The sequence below is a fragment of the Thrips palmi genome, unplaced genomic scaffold, assembly GCF_012932325.1.
Source record: "Thrips palmi isolate BJ-2018 unplaced genomic scaffold, TpBJ-2018v1 HiC_scaffold_7, whole genome shotgun sequence".
NCBI lineage: Eukaryota > Metazoa > Arthropoda > Insecta > Thysanoptera > Thripidae > Thrips > Thrips palmi.
Window position 1 is genome coordinate 1,153,609 of NW_023144634.1, and position 27,128 is coordinate 1,180,736.

Consider the following 27,128-nt stretch of genomic DNA (forward strand, 5'->3'; position numbering starts at 1 on the left):
GGAGCTCGTCGTCGTCGGGCACATTGGTGGCCGCGGCCCTCCGCGTGCTGGAGGCCGAGGGTGCCGGCGGGGGCGCGGCCTTGTCTAGTTTTTTTGAGGGGTTGGCGTTCCGCGGCGCGGGCTGGGGCCTTGGTGCCTGCTGGGCCTGGGGCACACCCTGGGCAGCGGGGCGCTGGTTTTGACCGCCGTCCTGGCCTTGGTCATCTCGACGCCAGCGCCGGTTGCGGTTTTTGCCCTGGCCGCCCCTGGCCGCTTGGCCCTGGTTGCCGGGCGCGGCGGCGGGCACTGACGGCGGGGGTGGGGGTGGGGCCTGCAGGGTCTGCAGGGCCTGCATGAGCTGGGCGTGGGCCTGAGCCTGGTAGTACTGTTGCTGCCCCTGGGCCTGGTAGTGCTGCTGCTGCGCCTGGGGCACACCCTGGGCGGCAGAGCCGGCTGCTTGCTGGGACCGACTATAGGTGGGCAGAGGGGGCAAGTAGGGGCAGTTTCTCTTGTAGTGACCACTCTCGCCGCAGTGGTAGCAATCTACTGCTGACATGTCGCGCCGGGACGGACCGGGCTTGCGATCCTCCAGCTGGCTCTTTAAATCGGCTAGAACCTTATGCCCTGCATTGACGGAGCGGACAAGCTCGTCGAGCTTGCCGCGGCTAGGCGAGACGCTTGCTTGGCGCACACGTTTTGGAGATCCAGAGCGTTCATCGGCTGCCTGTTCCCGCTCAGCCTGCTGCAGCGCTGACGCCAGCGTGGTGTAGGACTCCCGCTTCCTGCGGACAAACCGCTTGGTAGTGGAATCATGCAGCCCGCTGACGAAGGCGCGGATCTGCAGCTGCTGCCTAGCGTCATTTGGTAGGTCCGGATGTACCTCCATCACGGCGTCCGAGACGTCGGCTGCGAACTGACGCAAGCTCTGCCCCGGTTTTTGCTTGAGCTGGCTGTACCGCTTCTCCGCGTCAATGAGATTGGCGCAGGAGGCGAAGCGCAGCTTCAGAGCGCTGTCAAGGACCGTGAAGTTGGTGCGGTCCGCGTCCGAGAGGTGTTTGAGCACCGCCTCCGCGTCGCCCTGGAGGGCAGGGAGAGCTCCACCCCTTGGCGGCGCTCGTCCCAGCCGCATTGCCTGGCGTACTCCAGGAACCTGAACCGGTACAGGTTGTAGTCAGTGGCCCCGTTGTACGCCTGGAACCGCTTATGGGAGCGGTTTGACAGTGCCCGCGCCAACATCTGGACGGCGTCCATGGGGTTGTACCCGGTCTGGTCCCTGGAGGGGGAGCGCGCGCGCTGGCGTCCATGCCCCCTGGAACGCGAGCGGCGGCGGGACTGGCTCCTGGAGCGACCGCGAGTCTGCGACCGCCAGTGCGAGCGGCTCCTCGAGCGGGTCTGGGAGCGCTCTCGAGTGTAGGAGCGTCGAGCTGTGCGGCTCCTAGAGCGCCTCCTGGACAGGGACCGCCGGGCTGTGCGGCTCCGGGACCGCTCACGAGTGTGGGAGCGCCGGGCCGTGCGACTCCTTAGAGCGGCGGTACGACCTGGACCGCGTCCTTTCCCGGCGGACAGACCGCGCACGGCTGTGGGACGCCCTGTCCGAGCGAGCGGGTCCGCGGACAGACCGCGACCTGCTGCGGCGTGGGGCACTCGCTGGGGATCGGGAGCGACTCGCCGATGGTGTACGCGGCCGCGCGCGAGTGCTGGCCGCTCTTCCAGTCGCCGCAGGCGCGGCTTGGGAGCGCGAGCGAGACCGTCTGCTCCGAGAAGTATTGGTTGCGGCGGTAGCAGCGGCTACTGCAGCGGACAGGGCGGCTGTTGTCACTGATGACGTCACAGGGCCGCGCCCCAGGGGCGGTGCGAGCAAGCCAGAGCCTATCCTTGGCGCCGGGAACAAACCCGAGCCTGCACCTAGGTAGCCCGTGCTTGCAATGCAGCCAGAGCCCGAGCGAGTCACCATGCTAGTCACTGGTCTCGAAGAGCCGAACGAGAAGGTGGGCGCCGATGAGCCAAGGCCCGAACCTCCAAAGTCGAAAAGTTCGGAGAACCTAGGCGGCGGTGCCATTCCAGACGGCCCGGCATTAGCACTCTCCTCTCCGATTGTAGGCAACGGCGGGGCGACGGACGCCTCCGAGCGCGCCAAATCGGCGGGCGGCTCAGCGTCAGAGCGGCGGGAACGGCTCTGTGACCGGTTCGACTCCGATCGCCGGCCATTGTCAAGGCTAGTGAGCGCCAAGACGCGTCCAGCCAGCGCCTCTGGATCTCACAGGGAACCGAGTCGCAGCGTCGGACTGACCGAACCGAAACTCAATGCCCTGGGAGAAGCCGGTGTAGGTACCTCAGCCCGTTCGCGAACACTCAGCCAGTCCTTGCGGACCGACGAGACACCGTCCGAGCGTCAGAAACCCACAGGCACTAGACTAAAACTTCACAAACCTCACAAACCTTGACGCAGAGCCAAAAATCCCACAAAGAAAGCTGGTAGCGCCGAAAAACCGTTAGCGTCCCTTGGCTGGCTGTGGCGGGAACGGACCCCCCGCGCCTAGCAACACGCTTGGTCAGGTTAGCCGCGGGACAAACCCGGGCCCAAACCCTTTTCCCTTTTCTCTCTTTTCCTCTCCCACCGCTGCCCCCAAATGTTGTATAGTAGCGCGGGAGGCGAGAGAGACAAGGTATTTGGTTCAAGAAGTATTTATTCTGGACAAAAGGGAAACACAACACGCTCGAGAGCGACACGGAGATGTTCGCACAAGCTCGGTCTCACGGCGAATGGCGCGGCGGCGCGACGCGCACGGCTTCGGCGGGCGGCGGGGGGCGGCGCGGCTCGCCACGGCTCGGCCCCGCGCGGCCTGGGCCCGGGGCCTCGCCAACGGCTCGGCTGGGGCGGCGGTGACGTCGTTGCTACGGGTACTCGCGCCGCGCGGCTAACGCGCGGGCGTTCAAACCGTGCAATGTGACTTCACTACAATATTTAGAACATTTTTTTTATTGAGGTTTGCTTTGTTTCTGATTTTTTTGAGGTGCTGATGACGAAAAAAACGAAAATCAGTTTCAAATCCCGTCAGGTGAAATTCACACATTTCTTAATGTAGGGGACGGGCCAAAGTTGCCGATGTATATCGCTACTTTTCCTGTTTTTTCCTACAGTGCACCTTCTTTACCCCAAACCTTGTAAAACTTTTTTTTGATTCTTTCTATCGCTGAGTGGTTTAAGAACATAAAAAACTTTTTCAATATTGCAGCCTTTCATTGCATTGTGAGACGTCATGCCGTTGTTTGACGTGAATTTCGTGTCACGGCAAGTTTTGGCGCGACTTTTCGTCACGCCATGAGTGTGCCATGTACACTCTAAATGTTCTACAGTGAAGATTCTCCATATTATGGTGAAAATGTTCCATATTATGGTGGTGCAGCTGACTTCGTAACATGCCATTGAAATTCACTGTACCTTATAGAGATTTGACAAATTTCGTTGGTATTATGGAGAAAATCGCCACCATATTATGTTGGTGCAGCCTTTCACCGTAAGACATTTACTGTGTACCCGACCATTCAATTTTCCGTGAATGCAAAGGGGGTGCATGTTCGCATTGCATATTCCAAGCAAAGGCTCCGACGACTTCATACTTCCCCCAAAAATTTGTCTCTTATGTCTTCTTTGGTTGATACGTTTCCCGAAAAGGTCGGAAGATCGAAAGGGCCTAGAGGGGTTGAAATGGCTGACGCGCATTTTCACTGATACGGTTCCATCCGATGGACAGGGGTCGATTTTATGGACGATTCCAATGTACGGGCCCTACGCTGTGAAAGTTCATTTCCGGAATTAATACAGGTACATCTGGCAAAAATGTTGAAAAAAACCTGCGTAAATTCAGGGTTCTTGTTAGTCTTGATGGGTATTGTTCAGAGGTTTTCGGTGATTCTCAAAGATTCTGCGAAAAACCACGAACATTCCTCTCACGAAGATTGTTCATTTTGTGCGAAGATTCCAAATGAATTAACAAAAGGAAACCTTTAGCAACACTTTTTCTGGAATGGCATCATTGTTACAATGTTGGTGGCGGGGGCAAAAGGGTTTTCAACCCGGGGGGGAGGGGCGTGTCGCGCCGGTACGTAGTCCGCGAGGACAACCCCGGCCGCACGGAAAAAACCTTACAAACTAATTTGGGCCGTACAAAGAAAAGTAGTTTGTATAACAAAGTATTTTAAGCACACATAAGCTTACAAAAAAAATACTTCTTTATTTACGAACTATTTCTTCGTAAACAAAGTATTTTGGTTTGTTTATGAATGCTCAAAATACTTCGTAAGGTTTTAAGAGTGCGGATCTGTTGGTGTTACACAGCCGTGTTTACACTAAATCTCAGGCCGAGGGGGTATATAACAGCCCACGGCCCTCCACTGGGGGCAGTCAGATACAGCGTGTCCCCGGGTTGGACTTACTGTCGCATAACCCTTTGTGTATTCATTTACCCTATCCGACACCACCCCCGGGGCTACGACAAAACGTGAAAAGCAGCGCCACTACTGGTCAGTGTCTCGGCTTGGCTACCCTCTGACCACTTGTTAAAAACGTCCTGGCAAGACCTATCGAAAACCGCAATACAGTATTCTCCCGCATTAGGTCGATTCGCAATAAGTCGTTTTCATGTGACGGCCCCCGCTTACGCACGGGGGTTTATGGCCCGGCGAGCTCGAGCCTCGGGGGATTGACAGGGGTCCTCCGTGCCGCCAGGTCGAAACGCGCGAACCCGGCGCTGACGGGACCCGAACCGCAGTGCCGACCTGGCCAGGTAGCGTGGACCCGCAAGGCGCCGGTCGGCACAGCGTTTCGGGCCACTCCAGTGTAGGACCCAAGGGCCGGCTAATTGTTTTATGGCCCCCTGAGCTCGGAGCACTGCCGGAGCCCGGCCTTCGCACCATGTGCTTTCGGTTTTCGTGTTCGTTATAGTCCGAGATCCGGTCCCGAGCCGTCGACCTATTGCGGGAGAATACTGTAAATGTTTTTCAGTCGACCCCCTTCTTACAGTGCCTTCCAAATTTGGGAACTCTAGCTCAGTTCCCTCCTTGTACTCACACTGTCAGAAAATTCCGAAATAAAATGGAAAAATCATGGAGTTTTTCCGAAACTTCTGCATGGAGCTCTCCATAAATTCAAATTCTGGGCTTTCTCCGAAAAATTTCGGAATTTTGAACAAAAATGCATGCTTTACTATCACAAGAACACGAAAAAAAGGTGCTGGGTCATTCCATATAAGATTCACACGGATCTGGGTGACCTTTGACGATTTCGACCAAATTTGGCACGAAGGTAGCCCTAGTGGTCAGGAACATGCCCACAAATTTTTAGGTCGATATCTCAAGTGGTTTCGTCAGAATCGGCGTTTTAATTTTTTTTCTCTTAAAAATCTTGTTATTTCTTCAAATGGCTCAACAAGGCTATTTTTTTTCCGATTTTTATGCGGTTAAGCTATTTTGACGTAAAATGCGATGAGGAATCCGAATCTGCCCTCAGATTTGGTCTAGCGTGATTACCAGTGGAGTAAATTGCGAAAAACATGAAAATGAAGCCATATTTCACGAGCCTGCGTACCCTAGTAGAAAATCCAAATCTGCACTTCCGACCAAGCTAAATTGTAGTTCAGTTTATGGGCTTTCCATATCTGTTTTCAAAAATAGTGGGTGTGGCCCTCCCTTAGGAGCTGTAGGCCGCAATAAACAACTCTGCACTCAAATTTTAGTTAAGCAAATTACACATTTTTGAGCTTCATAGCTCAGGGTGATGAGCTACACACATGCCGCTTATACCATTCGAAAGGGAATTTTAAGACGAATCCAACGGTACCAATATGAGCCCGATCGGGTAAGTGGATGCCAAACTTCGCAAAAATGCCGCTAAAACTCAAAATTTGCAATACAAGTTTTTCCAATAAAGAAAATAAGCAAACGGCAGCATTTTAACTTGTCAAATGTGTACTCACTTACTCAAAATTTTATTGGCTGAGCGATAGCGAAGCCCGTTACTCCAGTGGGGTTGAAAAGTTTTGTCTGTCTGCGTGTGTGCGTGTGTGTGTGTGTGTGTGTCTGTGCGCACTACTCCTCCTGAACGGCTCGGCCGATCTTGCTGAGATTTTGCAGGCTCATTAAATATGTTCTTGGCTCGGCACACGCGAAATTTCATTATCCTAGCTCAACTGGTTCAGTTTTTATAGCCGAAAAACACCCTAAAAACGGCGAAAAATCGAGTTTTCTGCAAGCAGATCTCGCCTGCCTTGATGGAAGGGGGGGTCTGGGGGGGCGGTGACCCCAGCCCCGACAAGTTAAAAAGTTACAAGGGTCAAGATCGTGTAATTTGTAGATGAAGCAACTCTATCTAGAAAAAAGGGGGGGTTTTGGGGGGGCGGAGCCCCCCAGTATGCAAGAAATTAGAAGTAACTGACGGTGGACAAGCATTGCCTGCCGAAGGCGGGCTAGCGCCGCAGGCCAAGGTAGGTACGCCAGCCGCGGATTGGAGGAACAGGCAGCGAGATATCGCGAAGCCTGTTACGACAAGATGCGGTCTGGCGTAAACCTACCTTGTAAGCTTTCGATTGGTATATAGAAAAAGTTGGGTTTCGGCCTCTAAACACAAGAATTCTCAATTTTACTGAACCTGTGCGCGCGAATCGGCTGAGACGCCCCGTGAAGGTAGGCAGCCAATCCGGCGAACAGTCTTTCCGTCTCTCTTGGGATGTCTAGCTGTACCCGTACTATCCCTCGCCCTACCCCGCCCCCCTCCCGCAACCTGCCCTGATGGAATTGGCCAAAGTAGGTGTCAATCCACTCAGGATGACCCCCTGAGTGGCTCTGCAATTTTTTTAGCAACTCCAAACCGTTCAGATTCTATAGCGATTTGAAACTTTTGTCAACTTTGAATGTCGCATTCCTTGGCTACTTGGCATTTGTAATGAGAAAGGGACCAGCCAGGTTTCATTGGCTTACCTACAAACTATTGTATCCATATAAGCAATAAAATTAGGAAAAAGATAAAAAACTTGGAAATATTTTTAAAAAAATGATTAAAACTTCACAAAAATAGAGCTTGCTAAAATAGGTGGTCCTTCCATATTGGTGATACTTGGCTCAGAGCTCACCTACCCTTAGTCGAACAAGCCCACAAAATTTCAGGTCTGGCCCAGCTTTTTAGCTATTGATCGGTTCACATTTTATCCCTTTAAAACCCTATTCTGGTATCGTAACTTTAACGGCTTGATCCAAAAGGACTTGTGTTAGGTTTAAATCTTTTGAGCTCAGGGATGACCCCCAAACATTCATTAAAATAAGGCATTTCTTGTCCTGAGTCATATTTTCAATTGTTGAGCCTCTACATTGATATCTTGGAGATAATGAGAAAAATATATCTACGCAGACCATTTCTGCCATATGGAAGTAACCTTTCCAGACTAAGTATTCTCCTTGCTTCATTTTAAAACCTTATCAAGATTTCAACACAAAGAATCCAGATCAAAAGTGATTCTTAGATTTAATACGAACACTCTTGGCTGATGCCGTTCAAGTTACGATACCAAAATGAGGTCTTAAGGTATAAAATGTGGACCGATCAATTGTTAGAAAGCTGGGACAGAGTTGAAATTTTGTGGCCTTCTTCGACTAAGGAGATGAGTTCTGAACCAAGTATCGTCAAAATCAAAGGACCGCCTTTATTTGCAAGCTCTAATTTTGTGAAGTTTTCATTAGTTTTTTCTTAGTAATTCCAAGTTTTTCATCGTTTTCCAAATTTTGTTACTTATATGAATACAAAAGTCTACAGGGAAGACAATGAAGCCTGGCTGGACCCTTTCTGACTACACATGTCAAATGGCCACGGAATGTGACATTCAAAGTTGACAAAACTTTCACATCGCTGTAAAACCTGAACGGTCACTCCAACCATCTCAGTTCAAATTACGATAGGTCTTAAAGTAAAAAATGTGGACCGATCAATAGCTAAAAAGCTGGGCCAGACCTGAAATTTTGTGGGCTTGTTCGACTAAGGGTTGGTGAGCTCTGAGCCAAGTATCACCAATATGGAAGGACCACCTATTTTAGCAAGCTCTATTTTCGTGAAGTTTTAATCATTTTTTTTTTAAAAAAAAATATTTCCAAGTTTTTTATCTTTTTCCTAATTTTATTCCTTATATGTATACAATAGTTTGTAGGTAAGCCAATGAAACCTGGCTGGTCCCTTTCTCATTACAAATGCCAAGTAGCCAAGGAATGCGACATTCAAAGTTGACAAAAGTTTCAAATCGCTATAGAATCTGAACGGTTTGGAGTTGCTAAAAAAAATTGCAGAGTCACTCAGGGGGTCATCCTGAGTGGATTGACACCTATTTTGGCCAATTCCATCAGGGCAAGTTGCGGGAGGGGGGCGGGGTAGGGCGAGGGATAGTACGGGTACAGCTAGACATCCCAAGAGAGACGGAAAGACTGTTCGCCGGATTGGCTGCCTACCTTCACGGGGCGTCTCAGCCGATTCGCGCGCACAGGTTCAGTAAAATTGAGAATTCTTGTGTTTAGAGGCCGAAACCCAACTTTTTCTATATACCAATCGAAAGCTTATAAAATTTTGAGTAAGTGAGTACACACTTGACAAGTTAAAATGCTGCCGTTTACTTATTTTCTTAATTGGAAAAATTTGTATTGCAAATTTTGAGTTTTAGCGGCATTTTTGCGAAGTTTGGCATCCACTTACCCGATCGGGCTCATATTGGTACCGTTGGATTCGTCTTAAAATTCCCTTTCGAATGGTATAAGCGGCATGCGTGTAGCTCATCACCCTGAGCTATGAAGCTCAAAAATGTGTATTTTGCTTAACTAAAATATGAGTGCAGAGTTGTTTATTGCGGCCTACAGCTCCTAAGTGAGGGCCACACCCACTATTTTTGAATACAGATATGGAAAGCCCATAAACTGAACTACAATTTAGCTTGGTCGGAAGTGCAGATTTGGATTTTCTACTAGGGTACGCAGGCTCGTGAAATATGGCTTCATTTTCATGTTTTTCGCAATTTACTCCACTGGTAATCACGCTAGACCAAATCTGAGGGCAGATTCGGATTCCTCATCGCATTTTACGTCAAAATAGCTTAACCGCATAAAAATCGGACAAAAAATAGCCTTGTTGAGCCATATTGAAGAAATAACAAGATTTTTAAGAGTAAAAAATTAAAACGCCGATTCTGACGAAACCACTTGAGATATCGACCTAAAAATTTGTGGGCATGTTCCTGACCACTAGGGCTACCTTCGTGCCAAACTTGGTCGAAATCGTCAAAGGTCACCCAGATCCGTGTAAATCTTATATGGAATGACCCTGCTCCGAAGAACGTCCCACGCCCTGAGAAAATTTCTCCGAAAAAAAAAATGGAAAATGAATGGAGTCTCCATGAACGTGATTATAGGGTTTTTCTCCATAAAATTTCGGAGCTAATTTCTAACAGTGCAGACGACGGCGACGGCGACGACACACAGACACAAAGGCAAATGCATTGCATAGGCCCTCGCCCCTCGCCCTATTTTTGAATAGAAGGGTGGGCCAAATACTTGAGTTCTTGACTGATTTTGAGTGATGTCCCCCCTTTAGGGCTCTACTGTCACCAGAATCACGCGGGTACGCACAGCATAAGTGTTGATGCTTTTGCTACGCGCTTGGTTTACTAAGTTCAGCGTTGAAACAAGTATCCCGACTAGCAAGATTCGGAGGTGCATCATGGCGCTTCATGCAGAGGCGTGTGAGCAGTCAGCCTGCTATCGCGTTGGTCACGCTCCAATTTTACAGGCCGTCCAGCCGAAGTTATCAAGCGAATCTCGTCAGTTCGCACGTGACGACAGCAGTGCAAGTTTCAGCATGACAACGCCAGTCATGACGCCTACTAAATGATCCAGGAAGCGGAAGAAGGGGATAACTCAATTTTGGCCATTTTTCAGGAGAAACATAAAACTGTTAGCAGGGAAAACTAAAACAAAACAAATGAATGTTGCACATGGGGGTAATTCCATGTTAAGATCGCACACTTCCCGACTTCGATGTCTCCGATTTCGCTCATATTTGGTGAATCGTCACCAATTAGTGTATAGATGACTCGTGCAAAACGGTTTTGGTCAGAAGTGGACCGTTCCGGAGATCTGGATACGTGATCATTTTTGGTCATTAAAAAAACCGCGGTGCACTGTGACACAAAATCACCCATAACTCGGTCATTTTTGAAGATATTGCAAATCCGAGGCCAGATTTGGAAAGAGCATAAAATTTTGCATAAGACTGGCCACTTTTTAGGTCGACAGGTCAAAATTCGTTTTTACACTTTTTCTGAACATTACAAAAATCTTTCATGAGCTACCCCCAAAATACCTATGTTTCGATTTGACTCATATTCGGTTTATGGGGCCTCTATACCAAGTGGAATAACCCCTTAAAATATTGCGACTCGTTTTGCACTCGTTTAGCCGTGGTAAGGTAAAACGTTCTACAACGCACCAGAAAATCACGTTTTTTTCGCGATTTTTCGCGTTTCAGCAATCGCGGATGGCCCAGCCCCATTCAAATCTCATGCGGTGAGTGGGGAATGCAGTTACCACTTGCATCTGGACCTCTCAGAAGCCAGAAAATGTATTTTGTGGAACTTTCGGGCCTAGTTGGGATTTTAGCCCCTCGCCCTGAAATCACGCATTTTTGCATGATTTATTGCCACGGGGCTCAAGTGGGGCTCTAATGGGGCTCGAGCGGGGCTTAGGTCGGGGCTCAACCCGGGCTGTGGATATTGGGGCTTCGGTTGGCCAACCAAGGACTATTTGGAAGGGAGAGCGATATGGCAATACCCCATGCCAGTAACCCCCCGGGCCCCGCCCCGCCCCGCCCCGCCCCTCAAAGCTGCAAAACATGTCGCTTCATCGTCGTTTTAGAACGACGCGATCGCGACCACACTGGCAATGATCGTACTGAGCTTTCTACCGTCGTTCCGACAAGACGACAGAACGACCGGGGCGCGAGGGACTGATCATTCATGACGTGGGAGATGGGGGGCGTCTTAGTGTGGTCGGATCATGGTCTTCCGAGAACGACGAGAACCAGACGGCTGTTTGACCCGCTCCCTCCCCTCCCGTGGTGCTCTCGGCCCGTCTTTCTACGGACGTTAAACGGTCGTTCTGCGGTCGCGATCTGGTAGCGCATTTCGTCAAAACCACGACCGAAGCGAGACGATACAACGACCGGGGCAAGACGCTAGAGCGACGCCTCAAATGGTCGTTCCGTCGTCTTTCTCTCGTCGCTCTGCAGTCGCGGTCCCCGTGGTGCGACCGTCTCGGTCCCGTCGTTCTCAGACGACGATAGAAAGGACGCGTGAACGACAGTAGCGGGCGTTTCAGACTTACACGGGAGGTTAACGCATGATACACTTCAACAAAATTCTGAAATTTAAGATATGAAAATGTCTAAAATTTGATAACATTTTGAAATGATGTGTATATTACATTTCCCAAAACTAAAATGAAAAGTAATAAAGAGTTGAAGATTTCAAAACCGCTTTTAAAACTTAGAAACTGGGTTGTCAAAATTAAGATTGCCTGCCAAAAGTAAAAAATCGTTTCTTAAAATCCACATGACTGATGACTTTTCATAACTAGATTTCTGAAACTGAGTGATTAAAGTTGAAGTTGAACGCTTTAAAGTGATAGCTGTCATATTCAACGTAAACCGAAAGTTTAGTTTGATTACTTCACCCAAACTGTTGACAAGCCACTTCTCACACGGTATGTCCCACAGTCAGCCGCTGGGTTCAAGGTCAGGTTTCACAGACCTCTGCCGCTAGGTGGCGAATAGAGCGCCGTGTCCGTTCCTGAATAAGAATTTCCTATTTGCGTTTCTGAAAGAACTTCTTTTGGCTAATGACACCATCTGTAGCCTTAGTAAATGTCTTCTCTATCCGCTAGCTCAAAGCCCGGACCTGAGCCCCATTCGAGCCCCATATATAAATATATAAAATATATATAAAAAAATATATAAAAAAATAAATAAAAAATATATATAAATAAAAATATATATTAAATATAATTTTATGTTACTTTGTTTCAAAGCCTTATGCCACAATTTCTTTTGTAGGTTTTGTTTTTGAAAACAATCTGCTTGAACCAGATTTTAACCAATCTATCACTTTTGACTCTGCAATGGTCAATGATGATCCCTCCTCCAGCTCTAATTATGATAAGCCTCTCTATGAAGGCGCCAGGATCACAGTGATAGACACAGTTTGTGCAATATTAACTTTTGCTCGGACTGAACATATAAGTGCCATCGGACTTGGACGACTCCTCCAGCTGATGAACCTTCTTCTTCCAGTTGAAAATAACCTTCCAAAAACTACTGAAAGCTTGTACTCAAATTTTCCAAAGGGTGATGTTGAATTCTTTCTACATTACTATTGCAACAAATGTTGGGGCTTCCTTCCTTCTAAAGACAGTGTTTGCTCTGAATGTGAAGTGACTAATAAGAAAGTAGAGTACTTCATTACTTTTTCAGTAGTGAATCAACTTCAAAATCTGTTTAAAAGGAAAGAATTTGTTAAACTACTTGAGTATAAGAAAAATAGGGTTAAGATTAACAAAGACAATTATGAAGATATTTTGGATGGAGGATTCTACAAACAAGCTCAACAATTTTTGGAAGAAAATGATTTGACTGCTACTTGGAACTCAGATGGGGTGTCATTGTATGAGTCCAGCAATTTTGACATTCATCCTTTTTATTTAGTTATAAACGAGCTCCCTCCATCTGAAAGATACAAAACTGAAAACATGTTGCTTGCCGGAATCTGGGGCAGTAAGACCAAGCCTCATCCTAATATTTTTCTTCAGCCAATTGTTAAAGAGATGGAAAAGTTGAAAACTGGTGTTAAGGTTGTTAATGCAAACTTGGGTTGTGAACAAACCGTGCGTTTGTTAACATTGTGTGGCACTTGTGACACTCCTGCCAGAGCCATTTTTCTGAATATGAAGGGTTTTATGGGGTATGATTCGTGCCCATTTTGTTTGACATCTGGTGAAAAATCCAAGCGTACCGGTAATGTGATGGTTTTTCCATTTGAAGAAGATTTAGAGCCTCGAACAGATACCAACTATAACCTTCATGTTAACCAGGCCACTGAATCTCAATCCGAAGTAAAAGGAATTAAGGGCCCCTCTCTTCTGTCACTGATGTGCATGTTTTCAATTTTAAAGTCAACAGCTGCAGATCCCATGCATTGTGTGTTTTTAGGAGTACAAAAGCAGCTCTTAAACTTGTGGTTTTCCAGTTCACAGGATTATTCCCTGTCTTCTTCTGTACACAAAATCAATGAAAGGTTATATAATTTACCAGTGCCCGATTTCGTTCAAAGGACAATTCTAGGTGTGGATAAACTAGCCTATTGGAAGGCTTCTTCGTACAGAAATTTCTGTTTTTATTTTGCCTTACCTGTTCTTAAAGGAATCATGAAAGAAATTTATTATAGTCATTTTGTTCTATTTGTTGAAGGTATTTCTTTTAAATGGATCTAGTATAAGTGATGCAGATATCTTGCGAGCAGATGAACTTTTATGTCAATTTGTTCAACAATTTGAAGTTCTTTATGGTGTGCGAAATATGTCATTCAATGTCCACCTCCTTAGGCATTTAGCTGAATGTGTCCGTAACATCGGCCCTCTGCACTCAATTAGTTGCTTCATGTTTGAAGATTTAAACGGACGGTTGGTTTATATGATTCATGGGACCAATCATGCTTGTTTGCAAATTGCATGAAACTTGGGAATTATTCAGAAATTGCCTGGTGTTGTGAGTTCCTTAAATAATAGTCATGCAAAAATTTTCTGCGAGAAGCTGCTTTACAAATGGAGGAGACATGCTCTTAATGAATGTTTAGAATCTGGAACCTTCAGTGTTGGTAATTACGACAAAGCTGTGCTCCATGGAGATTTATTAACTGCATTACTTTCAACCCTGTACTCGACTGTTCCTAAATTTGCTACATTTAGTCGCTTGTTCCACTCGAAACAATTGTACGTTGCTGAATCCTATTCAAGAAGTTCACGTGTATCCAGCTGTGCTAAGTACCAGTCTGATAATAGTTTCAGTTTTGGAAAGATCTTAACCTTCCTACGCTTAAATGATCATGGTCCACGCATGTTTGCTCTTGTGCAGAAATTAACTGTTATACCATTTGTGAGAACTCGAGGGTTTCTCACTTGTATTTTCTTCTGATGGAGGTCAAGTGGACTTAATTCCGGTGTCTCGCCTCTTGACTGTGTGTTTTTACTATTCTGTTAATGAGGAAAACTTCATTGCAGTGCCTCTGAACGGGATTGAGCTAGAATAATGTTTAATGTAAAAAGGGTTTTCATTATTTTTTGTGGAATTTAACTGTTAAAAATATACAGAATATCTAAGTAATTACCTATCGTTTTAATATATATGACTGACCTGTCCATACACATTGAATACAAAAACCAAGGACTATTTGAAGGGAGAGCGATATGGCAATACCCCATGCCAGTAAACCCCCGGGCCCCGCCCCGCCCCGCCCCGCCCCTCAAAGCTGCAAAACATATCGCTTCATCGTCGTTTTAGAACGACGCGATCGCGACCACACTGGCAATGATCGTACTGAGCTTTCTACCGTCGTTCCGACAAGACGACAGAACGACCGGGGCGCGAGGGACTGATCATTCATGACGTGGGAGATGGGGGGCGTCTTAGTGTGTCGGATCATGGTCTTCCGAGAACGACGAGAACCAGACGGCTGTTTGACCCGCTCCCTCCCTCCCGTGGTGCTCTCGGCCCGTCTTTCTACGGACGTTAAACGGTCGTTCTGCGGTCGCGATCTGGTAGCGCATTTCGTCAAAACCACGACCGAAGCGAGACGATACAACGACCGGGGCAAGACGCTAGAGCGACGCCTCAAATGGTCGTTCCGTCGTCTTTCTCTCGTCGCTCTGCAGTCGCGGTCCCCGTGGTGCGACCGTCTCGGTCCCGTCGTTCTCAGACGACGATAGAAAGGACGCGTGAACGACGGTAGCGGGCGTTTCAGACTTACACGGGCAAAACTGGGGTTTTAAGGGGGCGTTCAAATATGACGTCAAACTTTTTGGGGGGGGGGGTAAGCCAAATATGACCAAATGTGACCGTGGGGAGGGGGGGGCAAGGGCACGTGACATCACATTCCGTCGTTACTGCTGAGGTGATAATATGCTAAATTTGAAAGGCGCGCGCAATCCCGGGTTCTCAGCGCATGCGCTTGGCGCGATCTAGCGGAGAACGCGGTACTACGCGCAGGCTCTGCGAGGTTGCCGCACGCGTCGCAACACGCCCACCATCTGAGGACAGTGACAACTTTTAACCTTCGTAAAACGCGTGTTGTGGGCGCATCAACATGCCAGTGGACAAAGACAAACTGTTCCAGAGCCTTTTTGGTGTTTTCAAGAAAAGCCATTGTGGAAAGCCTGCTGGCAAAGTGCAGGCGTTGTGTGTTGCGAATGGAAACAGATACGCCAAAAGTGCAAGCAGATGACAGTCTCTTTGAGGCCGAAGTGAAGGCAGTGATGGCTCGCGAACAAGCGACAATAAGAAAGGGCAAATACTGAATACTTGTCCAAGGTAAGGATTTTTTACTGGCGGAGTATCTTGCGATTGACGCGGGGATTTGAGGTTATGTTGCCCTGCGTTCACGCCGTATAGTTCTTTCGGGAGCAAGGGCCATTTTCAGCATGTCATGTCTATCATAGCGTTTTAATTCATTTTCAAAGGGCCCTTCAACCCCCCTCTTCCACTATCACTCCACCACCGAGGCCGACTTCGTCCACAAATTCGCCTTCAACTTCGGCTTCGGACAACGCCAGTGACTCGCCTGCCGCTGCTGATCGCGCCGCCGGCAATGAGGGACCAGAATCGCAGGAATCGGACGTGGACGACCCTGAAAGTGAAGGTATTTTACAGGATTTCATTTTCTAAAATTAAAAAAATACGTTTAGGCAACGCGTCGAGCGTACAGGCGAGCCGCAGGGAGTACAATTTCGCTATTTTGAGCTGGTCGCGGTACGGCGCCTGTAGAGTAGACAACCCAACGCACTTGAGGGTGTTTGGGGCTGCGTGCCCTCGCGGCGCTATTGCCATTCGTGACGCTGAATTTAAGTTTTCGTCGTCTTTCGCAGGTTTGGCACGCCGGCGGCAGAAATCGAGGCGGAAACCAGCCCAGCAGGAACTTGCAGATCAAATCCGCCTCCTGGAGAGCGAGCTGAACTGCAAGTTACTGGCGCGCCGATCTGGCCTAGCCCCTGACGACAACGAAAAGCAAATTTCACAGGTATTTTTCTAAGCCGCGACTGGCAATACTCTCAGCGCTAAAACCACATGTCATGCTTATTTTGGTTTTTGTTTTCACAGTTGACCAAAGAGCTGGACGAGTTGAAAAAGAAATTGAAGAAAAAACAAGATGATGTGAAACGGGCGCAGAAGAGCAGATCCAAGAAGAAAAAGAAAATGGAGGCACTGTGCGAAGAATTCCCCGAAATTAAGGCTCAGCTGGGCCAGAATCCCTCGGCCGGTAGACCATCCATTCTATCGCAGCAGCCCGAGCTACTCAAGACCATCGTGGAGATCGCGATGTTTTCTAGCGGGGCGGAGGAGAGGCGACGCGACGAGAGGCTCAACACGTGCCAAACGCTGGATGAGCTGACTGCCGAGCTGAACAGGCGTGGTTTCGAGATAAGTCGGAGTGGAGTCTACCTTCATCTTCTCCCTCGCGACCCGACTACAAGGGAGGGCAAGCGGCACGTCAAGACAGCTCCTGTGCGTCTCGTGAGGGCTCAAAACAGCACCCACAAGACCCACGCCGATGGTAAATTTGCGACCTGTACCATCCGTTGCCTGGAGACCTTGGCGGGGTACCTAGGTCCAAATCAAGTCCTTTTCATGTCCTTGGATGACAAAGCCCGCGTTCCGCTCGGGAAGACGGCCGCGAAGGTGCAGGCGCCCATGCTCATGAGCCTCGAGTACAAGGTGTCCCTGCCGGACCACGATTTTCCCGTCGGCCCGCGGCACAACCTCATCCCCAGCGTCGCAGCCATCATTGAGATAAAGGAAGATCTGCTGGGGAAGCCAGAAGCTGTCACATACTCTGGGCCAACATACATATGCATCCGAAGCGGAAAGCATTCGTCATCAACAGCAAACACGCACGCCGACGATTTCCGCCGAATGGCCGACATGGACGAGTACAAGAGCTGGTTCAAGACGACGGATGGTCGCATGAAGCCCGTGGTCATCATGACTGTGGACGGGGGCCCAGACGAGTGTCCGCGGTACAAGAAAAATATTGCCTTTGCCGTTGACCACTTCAAAAGGAATGATCTAGATGCAATTTTTATTGCAACGAATGCACCTGGCCGCTCTGCCTTCAACCGGGTGGAACGCCGTATGGCGCCTCTAAGCAACAGGATGGCCGGGATGATCCTCCCACATGACTACTACGGCACCCACCTGGACAGCCAAGGGAACACCGTGGACACCGAGATGGAACTCAACAACTTCAAGAAGGCAGGGGAAACCCTTGCAGGAGTGTGGTCCGGCATGACCATCGACGGCCACCCTGTACTGGCGGAGTACATTGAGCCCGGTGGGGAGTGCGACCTGCCTGACGCGGAGGACCAGCACTGGTACGCCACGCATGTGCGCGAAAGTCAGTACATGCTGCAGGTTGTACGATGCAGCTCCTCGGAGTGCTGTGGACCTTTCCGCAGTGGTCTGGCTTCCGTGCTCAATGGCTTTATGCCTGCACCAATAAGAGTCCAGCAGACAAACCGTGGAGTCTGTGCTGTGGACCCAGACTTGGAGGATGGGCATTTTATGCCACTGTTTCCTCGCCTTGCCTCAAAGGTGGACCTCAGCCACATGGGATTCAAGCGCATCCCATACGATCTGTACTGTCCCACTGTAAGGTCAAAGCTTGCAAACCGCATTTGCCGTACTTGTGGCATATACTTTGCCAATGAAGAGAACAGGAAGCTCCACTGTAGGGTTATGCATGGCACCGGCGTGGACAAGACGACGGCAAGCCGGTTGCGTCCATCCTCTGTCATCGGACGTCGGGCCAACGAGGTCCTCTGCAAGGTCTTGTACGACCACGAGACGACCAATGTGGAGTGGCTCGACGAGGATGAGGTGGACGTGGTCGGCGTCACGGTCGACATACCAGCGGTGGAAAGTGTATGCCCCATAATCCCATCTATTGGAGAGTGGGTTGCTTCCCCATGGGACCAAGAATCCTAGTCAAATTGAGCTTTTTTGTATTTATTTTACAAATTGTTTTGTCCTGATTTATTTTTATGTCATTTTATTCTATGGATATGTTGTAATAATGTTTAACGTTAGTAATAATATTAACGCTTCTTTTATGAAGAATGACTCACTAATGTTACAAAACATTAAGAATTTGTGTTTATGTTTAAGAAAGAAACTCTTCTTTTCTGTTTTTCATAATAAAACAGGTTTTTTTCACTTATTTCATTTTGTTTTATCGCCTTTTCCTTCATAGGAAGCCGCCTACAACATGAAAATTAACCGTTTCTTAAAAATTTAGAGCGAATTGATCAATATGGGAAAATGTGACATCACAAGGGGGGGAGGGGTCAGCTCAAATCGTGACCAGCTGTGACAGAGGGGGGAAGGGTCGAAAAATGAGCCTAAAAAGTGTGACGTCCATTTGAACGCCCCCTAATCATAGGATGAGGTTGTCCACAAATTTTTTAGGCTTCAGGGGCCCCCTTTCGACTTTTTAACCCTAAGGACATGCCTGGAAGTGGCCATGCAAACAAATTGCCTACCCACAAGGCGTTTTTGAAATTTTTCCGATTCTCAGGGCCGTTGGGGGGTCTGAAGATTTTTATCCGATCGGGTGATATTTAAAATCGTTCATATTGGCCTAAATTTTGGGCCCCTGTTGGGAAAAAAAAAGTTTTTTTTTCGCGGCACCTAGTCAATGTACGAAAAGTCCAAATTTTGGGGGACTGTTCTTTTGAAGAAAAGTACCAAAAAGAACATTCACAGACGAAAAAAAATCATTTTCACCCGCTAAATGAATACAAAAGAAATGGTTCCTTTGATTGATGCGCACACCTTGGCTTTTCCACTCCTTCCAGAAAGTCAGAAATTAACAGCCAGTACCAAGAAACGCACCTTTTATCGCCCTTTCACAACCAGGGGCCCCTGCCAATCGGATTTATCGTCCTTTCACAACTAGAGCTCTTCCCAAATCGGACGATAGGCAACAAGGAGCACCGGTGCACGTTCGGTTGCCCGCCCAACAGCAGTCGAGACCTGAGGTGTCCCCAACACGGCCCGAAAGTTCCCCAAAATACATTTTCTGGCTTCTGAGGGTCCAGATTTCAAGTGGTTCTGCATTTCCCACTCACCCCTTGAGATTTGAATGAGGCTGGGCCATCCCCCCTTGCTAAAACGCGAAAAATCGCGAAAAAAACGTGACTTTTTGGTGCGTTGTAGAACGTTTTACCTTACCACGGCTAAACGAGTGCAAAACGGGTCGCAATATTTTAAGGGGTTATTCCACTTGGTATAGAGGCCCCATAAACCGAATATGAGTCAAATCGAAACATAGGTATTTTGGGGGTAGCTCATGAAAGATTTTTGTAATGTTCAGAAAAAGTGTAAAAACGAATTTTGACCTGTCGACCTAAAAAGTGGCCAGTCTTATGCAAAATTTTATGGTCTTTCCAAATCTGGCCTCGGATTTGCAATATCTTCAAAAATGACCGAGTTATGGGTGATTTTGTGTCACAGTGCACCGCGGTTTTTTTAATGACCAAAAATGATCACGTATCCAGATCTCCGGAACGGTCCACTTCTGACCAAAACCGTTTTGCACGAGTCATCAATACACTAATTGGTGACGATTCACCAAATATGAGCGAAATCGGAGACATCGAAGTCGGGAAGTGTGCGATCTTAACATGGAATTACCCATGGGTCATTCCATGTCAACTCAACCCAGAGACGGAATCAATGTCTCCGATTTTGATGAAATTTTGCACAGAGGTCACAAAAAGTGTCTATAACACTCCCCTAAAATGGTTTTGGAAAATTTTCATTTTTGCATTTTTGGCGTTATTTTTGGTTTTTTGACCATTTTGGTGTAGTGTTTTGCGGAAACAAGCCTATCTTCCGCAATTTTTGAGCTAGAACAATTTTTTTTTACAAAATGCTCAGAATGAAACGAGGAATCCAAAACTGTTATCAGTTTTTGGATTTGAATTTTGTCAAATTTTTTTGTCACGACGTGGTATACATACAACGTTAGTGAAACATCTTAGTTCTGACCGTAATTTTGCAGTTACAAACTATCCCGCATCATAAAAGTGTTCGAGCACATCCACCTGAATTTTAAAATCACCCGCCAAACAAGTCTGCTGCGTACATGGCTACCAACACCAGCCCGAAAACACAATATTTTAGTTCCGTGATTTACTGCGTGGGCTAATGCCGATTTCGTTCCGATAAAAGCTGATTTCACTCCAGAGTATGCAAGAACAGTTTTACTAATTATATCTGAACGTGATAAGCAGTCGAAGTACTCGATCCCGTGCGCGTGGCAGCACTGGGGTGAAAGATAAACTGAATGTTGTTTACATACAACTTCGTGCCGGTTAGGTCACCGATTTCGCTGGGACGCAATTTGGAGGAGAGACTGGATGTTTTCGTCTTTGTTGGGGTTCTGATGACTTAACACTCAGAAAATATTGTATCGACGGGAAAGATTAACTATTTTTGACAGCTGATTTCCTCTTTTTTGTTTCGTTGCTGTGCCGAACTCTTGTGTGACGCTTTCATTCCTGTATGCGAGATTGGCCGCAATCTGTATTTTGCTGATCAACGTAAAACTAATTGCTGCTTGTCTGTCTCCCTGGCCTTACATTTTTATCGCCATTTTCTCATTTGAGCCTTTGGATGTCTCGATATTTGGTAATGTACTACGTTGTATAGATACAACATCATGCTCTCAGGGGATCAAACCAAACGTAACCGCGCATTACACACGTGCGTTGCGGGCTAGTGTACCCTGCTGTTCGCAGGCGCTCAGTGCGCCACATGGGTGGATGGCAGGAACCCGAAACAGCGGGAAACGCTTCAAAACACACCGAAAAACGTCTACAACTTGCATGTTGTACACATACAACAAATGTTGTATACGTACAACAAATGTTGTATACGTACAACAAACTAAGTTGTTCGGATAAAATGACTCAACGGAGTTGAAATTGGTGGCATCAAGTGTCTTAATCACTCACAATGGTATGTTCGGTAATATTCAACCCCTAACAGAGCAAACCTTATGAGGAAAACAGGAAAGAGAGGTTGAACAAAGTTACTGTACCCCTCAAGGCACGAAGTTGTACGTATACAACGTTCCCGATTTTAGGGGTATTAGGGGACCTCCGTTTGAGAAAAATGACCATTAGAGCATTGAGTTCCAATCTTTATACTGCCCTGCGTGAGTTCTGTTCGGGTATCCAAACTTAATCAATGGCACATTAGCGCGTAATGTACAAAAATAGCTGAAATGCCCGTGAAAAGCCATGTTTTTTAGGCATATGTACAACTTATTTTGGTATATTTGAATATATTTTTGGCTGAGCGATAGCGAAGCCTGTTACTCCAGTGGGGTTGAAAAGTTTTGTCTGTCTGTCGGTCTGTCTGTCGGTCTGTCTGTCGGTCTGTCTGTCGGTCTGTCTGTCCGCACTACTCCTCCTGAACGGCTCGGCCGATCTCGGTGAGATTTTGCACACTTCTTGGGTATGTCCTTGGCTCGGCACACGCGAAATTTCACCATCCTAGCTCAACTGGTTCAGTTTTTATAGGCGAAAAACACCTGAAAAACGGCGAAAAATAGAGATTTCTGCAGATAGACCACTTCTGTCTTGGAAAAAGGGGGGGTCTGGGGGGCGGAGCCCCCCAGCCTCGACAAGTTAAAAAGTGACAAGGGTCAAGATCGTGTTATCTGTAGATAAAACAACTCTATTTACAATGTGGGGGGGTCTGGGGGGCGGAGCCCCCCAGCATAAACAAGTTAAAAAATAACCGACAACGGACAAGCCATTGCCTGCCGCAGGCAGGCTAGCGCCGCAGGCCAAGGTAGGTACGCCAGGCGTGGATTGGAGGAACAGGCAGCGAGACATCGCGAAGCCTGTTACGACAAGACGCGGTCTGGCGTAAACCTACCTTGTATAACAAGGTAGGTGTACGCCAGACCGTGTCTTGTCGTAACAGGCTTCGCGATGCTGCGCCAGTTTCGACATCCACGCCTGGCGTTACACCTACCTGGCCTGCGGCGCTTACCTGCCTTCGGCAGGCTAGGTTTCTTTTCCAGGCATCCGCACACCAATTTGCGTGATTGAAGGTCAAAACAGCATTTGATTTCGTGCCTAGGGCTGCATTGGCCTGACTTTTTAACTTGTCGAGGCTGGGGGGCTAGACCCCCCATTGGCCTGACTTTTTAACTTGTCGAGGCGGGGGGGCTCCGCCCCCCAGCCCCCCCTTTCTTCAAGACAGAAGTGATCTGCCTGCCAAAAACTCGATTTTTCGCCGTTTTATAGGTGTTTTTCGGCTATAAAAACCGAACCAGGTGAGCTAGGATAGTGAAATTTCGCGTGTGCCGAGCCAAGGACATACCCAAATAGTGTGCAAAATCTCATTGAGATCGGCCGAGCCGTTCAGGAGGAGTAGCGCGGACAGACAGACAGACAGACAGACACACAGACAGGAAAAAATTTTCAACCCCACCTGAGTAACAGGCTTCGCTATCGCTCAGCCAACAAACAAACCTACTACGACCAAGCTCAGAAGCTCAGACTATACCTATGCCCATAACATCGAAAATTGTAGATTTTGCCCTGTGACCCGGAAGGCACGATGTTGTATACATACCACGTTCATATCTCCATAACTAAGCATGGTAGAACATCCCAGTTTGGCTCAAAATGATCCTTAGGGTAAAGTGCCGAACATGGATCGGGGTACCAAACATGGATCATTTCTGTTTGGGGGTCTATATCTAAAGTCCAGGTGGCCAGATTCTAAATTTCTGTCTTTCCCTGCTTAGACTGACCCTTTGACTGTTGGATGTGAGGCTGACAAGTTTGCAACTGCGTCTCTCTACTCTGCAGGGTTGCGTTTAGAAAGACACCAAAAACAGGCCCCCCAAAATCGCTGAAAAAATGACGTTCAAAAAGGTGATTTTTGCACCCCTGATTCTGAGCCAAACAATCACCGCAGTCACTTCAAAATTTTTCATCGTGCACTTTAGACGGACTACTTTGATATTTTGGGAGTGCCGAATGCATACCTTGCTTTGTGTCCAAACGCTGGTGGGGTGATCCATGATTGGACCACCCTAACCTAACCTTAGCAAAAATAGCCATATTTTCTTGTGCTCACAACTTCCAAAGTATTCGAGCTAGAGGTACCATTTTTGGTAGCCATATGACCAGTGAGGTAAACATCAACATTAGATTCAAAAATAGTAGTCAACCCATTCTTAATTTCGATATAGAGAAGATTATTTAAAAAGTGATCCATGTTTGGTAACCTTACCCTACACACCCCTTAGGTCGCCAAAAGCCAAAAATGCATATTTTAGCCACATTGCAGGGTTCGTGCCTGAAAGGGTTAAATGTTCAAATTTTGAACGTTAAAATTTTTTGTGATTACCAATTTTGAAAAACTTGAAAACAGAGTATTTTGTGCCTTATAGTGTGCCTAAAAAGTGTGCCTAAAAAGTGTGCAAAATTTGGTGGGGGTGTTTCGCCTCGTTTGGACAATAATTGACAGAGTGTGGAGAGATGCGCTTCAGTAACTTGCACAAACTTCGTAAATACGCTGTCCCAGGACGGTTTGGCTGTCCCCCGCACTCAACTTGACCTCCCTAACTTGAAGTACCCCCCCCCCTCCCCCCCTTCTCCCCTGGGTTCGTCGCGGGCGACAATCGCCAGCCGCCCTCACGCATCGGCATTTCTTACGAGTTTTCTTTCATTTGGCACTATTCACTGTCTCTTCACATTTCCAGCCGGACCCCGACGACAGCAGACAGGCTGTTCGGCGTCCGGCTGGCTGGCTGCGTGGCGGGGTTGCCGCTGCCGCTCCAGCCGGGACAGCCGGGCGCCGGTCGGTTCGGCGGAGCGGCGCGCGGGGCATGGAGGGGATAGCGGCGAGGGAGAGTGCGGGGCGGGAGGCGGGCAGTCGCCAGTGCGTCAGTGCGTCCTGCGGGCCTGCAGTGACAAGATTGGGCTGCGTGCCAAGTGCGGCGTGCGTGCGTGTGGTTCGCGAATCGCCAAGATGCTGCGGTGCTCCGTCGGCACTCGCCGCAACTTGCAGTGCTCTGGGCGTCCGTTCATGTATCGGAAGACTCTGGACCCTCGACACGCTGAACTACTGGACAAAAGAGCCGATGCGAAGTGAACGTAGTTTGTGGATCGCATTACCGACAAAATTCTGCTGTGACCCGTTTGAAGCCCACCGCCTGAAGAATGTCTCCAGCTCGTTGAAACCTGTCTCAGCCCAGCTTCATGACAAGTGCGTTTCATTGTTACCAGCAGTTGTAGAGGAAAAAAAAACGTGCATATCGTCCCTGAAGGAGGTGCACAGCCGCCTTGCTGTGAAGTCACCGCAGCGGGACGAGGCGGCTGCACTGGCCACCTCACGCACACCATCTCACCCCCAGCAACGAATCCCAACACCAGCCGCTGAAGCAGCATCTCCTGCGGCTCCGGGCTTCGTGGTTAGCAAGGGAATTCCCTGCGGACCAGCGTCGGCGCCTCCCTCCATCACGTCCATCAGTGATGCCAGTTCCGGTGAGGTGGTGCCTTCGCCTGTCAAGTGGCGCTTCAGCGGTGGAACCGGAACGGGGCTCTTCGGAGGCTCTCCAGCTGATCGAAAAAAGCTGCAAACCTCAAACAAGTACAAAAAAAAAAAATTCGGCTTCGCTGTGAATTTGCTGAAAGACACTTTGAACAAGGCTGCGGGAAAAAACTACTGAAATAACCACTAAATTTGAGAAGGCAGGGCAAGAAATGGTTAATCAGTTAAAGGATAAATTCAAAAACTCTGAAACTTATGCTGAAAAAATAAGGATATTGTCGGTTCTTCCTGCTAGTTGGACAAACCCCCAAAATTTAAAAACAGAGTTTCAAGCTACCTTGCACATGTTTAAAGTAACAAAAAAACTAGTTGCTGAACAAGGAATCTTGTGCACTCCAAATCCCAAGAAAGGAAAGGCACTATCTCCTGAAACTGAAGACATTGTCAAAAACTTTATGAGCCCCCAGAGATTAGTCGTGAAATGGCTGGAAAAAAAGAATGCATAAGCGTGACAGCAAACGATGGAACTAGGTCTCTTGTGAAAAAGCGACTGATTCTTGGTGACCTGAAGGAAATCTATGACCTTTTAAAAACAAAGCATCCTGAAGTTAAAATAGGCTTCTCTAGATTTGCGTCACTGAGGCCACGCCACTGCGTGTTAGCAGGACCCCCTGGTACACATGCAGTTTGTGTGTGCATGGTACATCAGAACTTTAAGCTCATTTTTATGGGTGCTTGTCTTGGTAGCCTAAAGTTAGGCGAAGAAAAGAGATTTGAACATTACCGCATTTCATTACCGAAACAATGTGTGAAGTGCCTCTTGAAGACTGTCACATCGGCGCGTGCCAAAAAAGCCCTGGAATATCCAAAGTAGGAGAAGATTTTAAAAAAACTGCTGGCTGAGAACTTTATTTCTGAAATCACATACAAAAAGTGGGTAAAAATGAAAAGGCAGGAAGGTTTTCACTTGAGACCATGCATCAAAAACAGATGAATTTTTGGAACAACTATTGGACTCGATCCCAGAGTTGAGACACCACGATACGTTGTCAAGCAGCAGGCACAACACTATGAGAAAGTGAAAAATGGACTGAAAGAGAACGAAGTTCTGGTAGTGGCTGACTTCTCCGAGAACATGTCTTTTGTAATCCAAGATGCTATCCAGGGCGCCTATTGGAATAAAGAGCAAACCACCATTCATCCATTTGCCTGCTACTGGAGAAACCCTGAAACAAAAAAAGTGGAAACCCTTTTAATCTATTTTCATTTCAGATCACTTAAAACATGTTACGACTACAGTAAGCAAATTTCAAGAAGTTCTTATCAGTTTCTTAAAAAAAAAAATTCCCAAATTTTAACAAAATTTATTACTTTTCTGACGGTTGTACCGGTCAGTACAAAAATCGGTACAACATGCAAAAAGTTCTGAGGGATTATGATGACTACGGAGTCCATGCAGAATGGCACTTTTTTGCGACTTCTCACGGTAAGGGCCCCAGTGACGGGCTTGGTGGGACTTTGAAGAAAATGCCACAAGAGCAAGTCTGCAGCGGCCCTACAACAACCAAATACAAACCCCCGAAGACCTGTACAATTGGGCAAAAGATAGATTTGAGAAAATAACATGTGCCTATGTATCTAGCAAAGAAGTAAAAAAAATTGCAAAAGATTTCTATCTGCACCTAGTCTGGAAGGGAAAACGGTCCCATCATTGCTTCATTCCAAGGTCACAGGAGCAAATAGAAATGAAACTCCTCTCTTCGTCTGCAAGTGGACGCATCATCCAGCTCCGTGCAACCAGGTGGCCAGCTGAAATGGAAGAAGAGGGACTGGGAGAAGACGACATTGATGCTATGACAGGAATTGCTTCTCGCACAAGGTAAAAGATATGCACATTTGAGAATATTAGAAATGAAAATAATGCATCAAATTTAAATTTTTTTCTTCTTTCTTTTTAGGCTGCAAAGTAGTGCGGTGAAGAAAACAAGAAAAAAAAAATATCAACAGGCTGGGTCTCCAGAAATCGCCGTCAACCTAAGGCTGCAAGGTGCTGAAAAGAAAAGCGCAAGTCACAACAGCCCGAGTCACCAAAAATCGCCTCCCGAACCAGGGAAAGGTCATTTTGCTGTTGAATTGTTTAAAGATATATTAACACTTCAGATAACAACTACATATCTCTTGTTCCAGGTCAAGGCAAACCTAAAAGAAGCAACAAAAAAGTAAA

General features: G+C 47.6%; 1 protein-coding gene across 1 annotated transcript; it reads left to right on the top strand.

The window, feature by feature from the left end:
- Positions 1–1,931: 1,931 nt before the first annotated feature.
- LOC117652688 lies at positions 1,932–18,383 on the top strand. Its single transcript, XM_034397780.1, has 7 exons — positions 1,932–2,010; positions 12,113–13,167; positions 13,523–13,734; positions 13,840–14,043; positions 15,787–15,965; positions 16,192–16,343; positions 16,424–18,383. The coding sequence occupies exons 1-7, from the start codon at positions 1,932–1,934 to the stop codon at positions 18,305–18,307; spliced, it is 3,765 nt and encodes a 1,254-aa protein (XP_034253671.1). The 3' UTR covers positions 18,308–18,383.
- The last annotated feature ends 8,745 nt before the right edge of the window (positions 18,384–27,128 follow it).

Excerpts from the sequence above, each read along its gene's own strand:
- LOC117652688 (XM_034397780.1), top strand. The coding sequence starts at position 1,932 with ATGCTAGTCACTGGTCTCGAAGAGCCGAACGAGAAGGTGGGCGCCGAT. Across the intron at positions 13,168-13,522 it reads CCACTGAATCTCAATCCGAA|GTATTTCTTTTAAATGGATC; the intron begins GTAAAAGGAATT and ends TATTTGTTGAAG. Across the intron at positions 15,966-16,191 it reads GGACGACCCTGAAAGTGAAG|GTTTGGCACGCCGGCGGCAG; the intron begins GTATTTTACAGG and ends CGTCTTTCGCAG.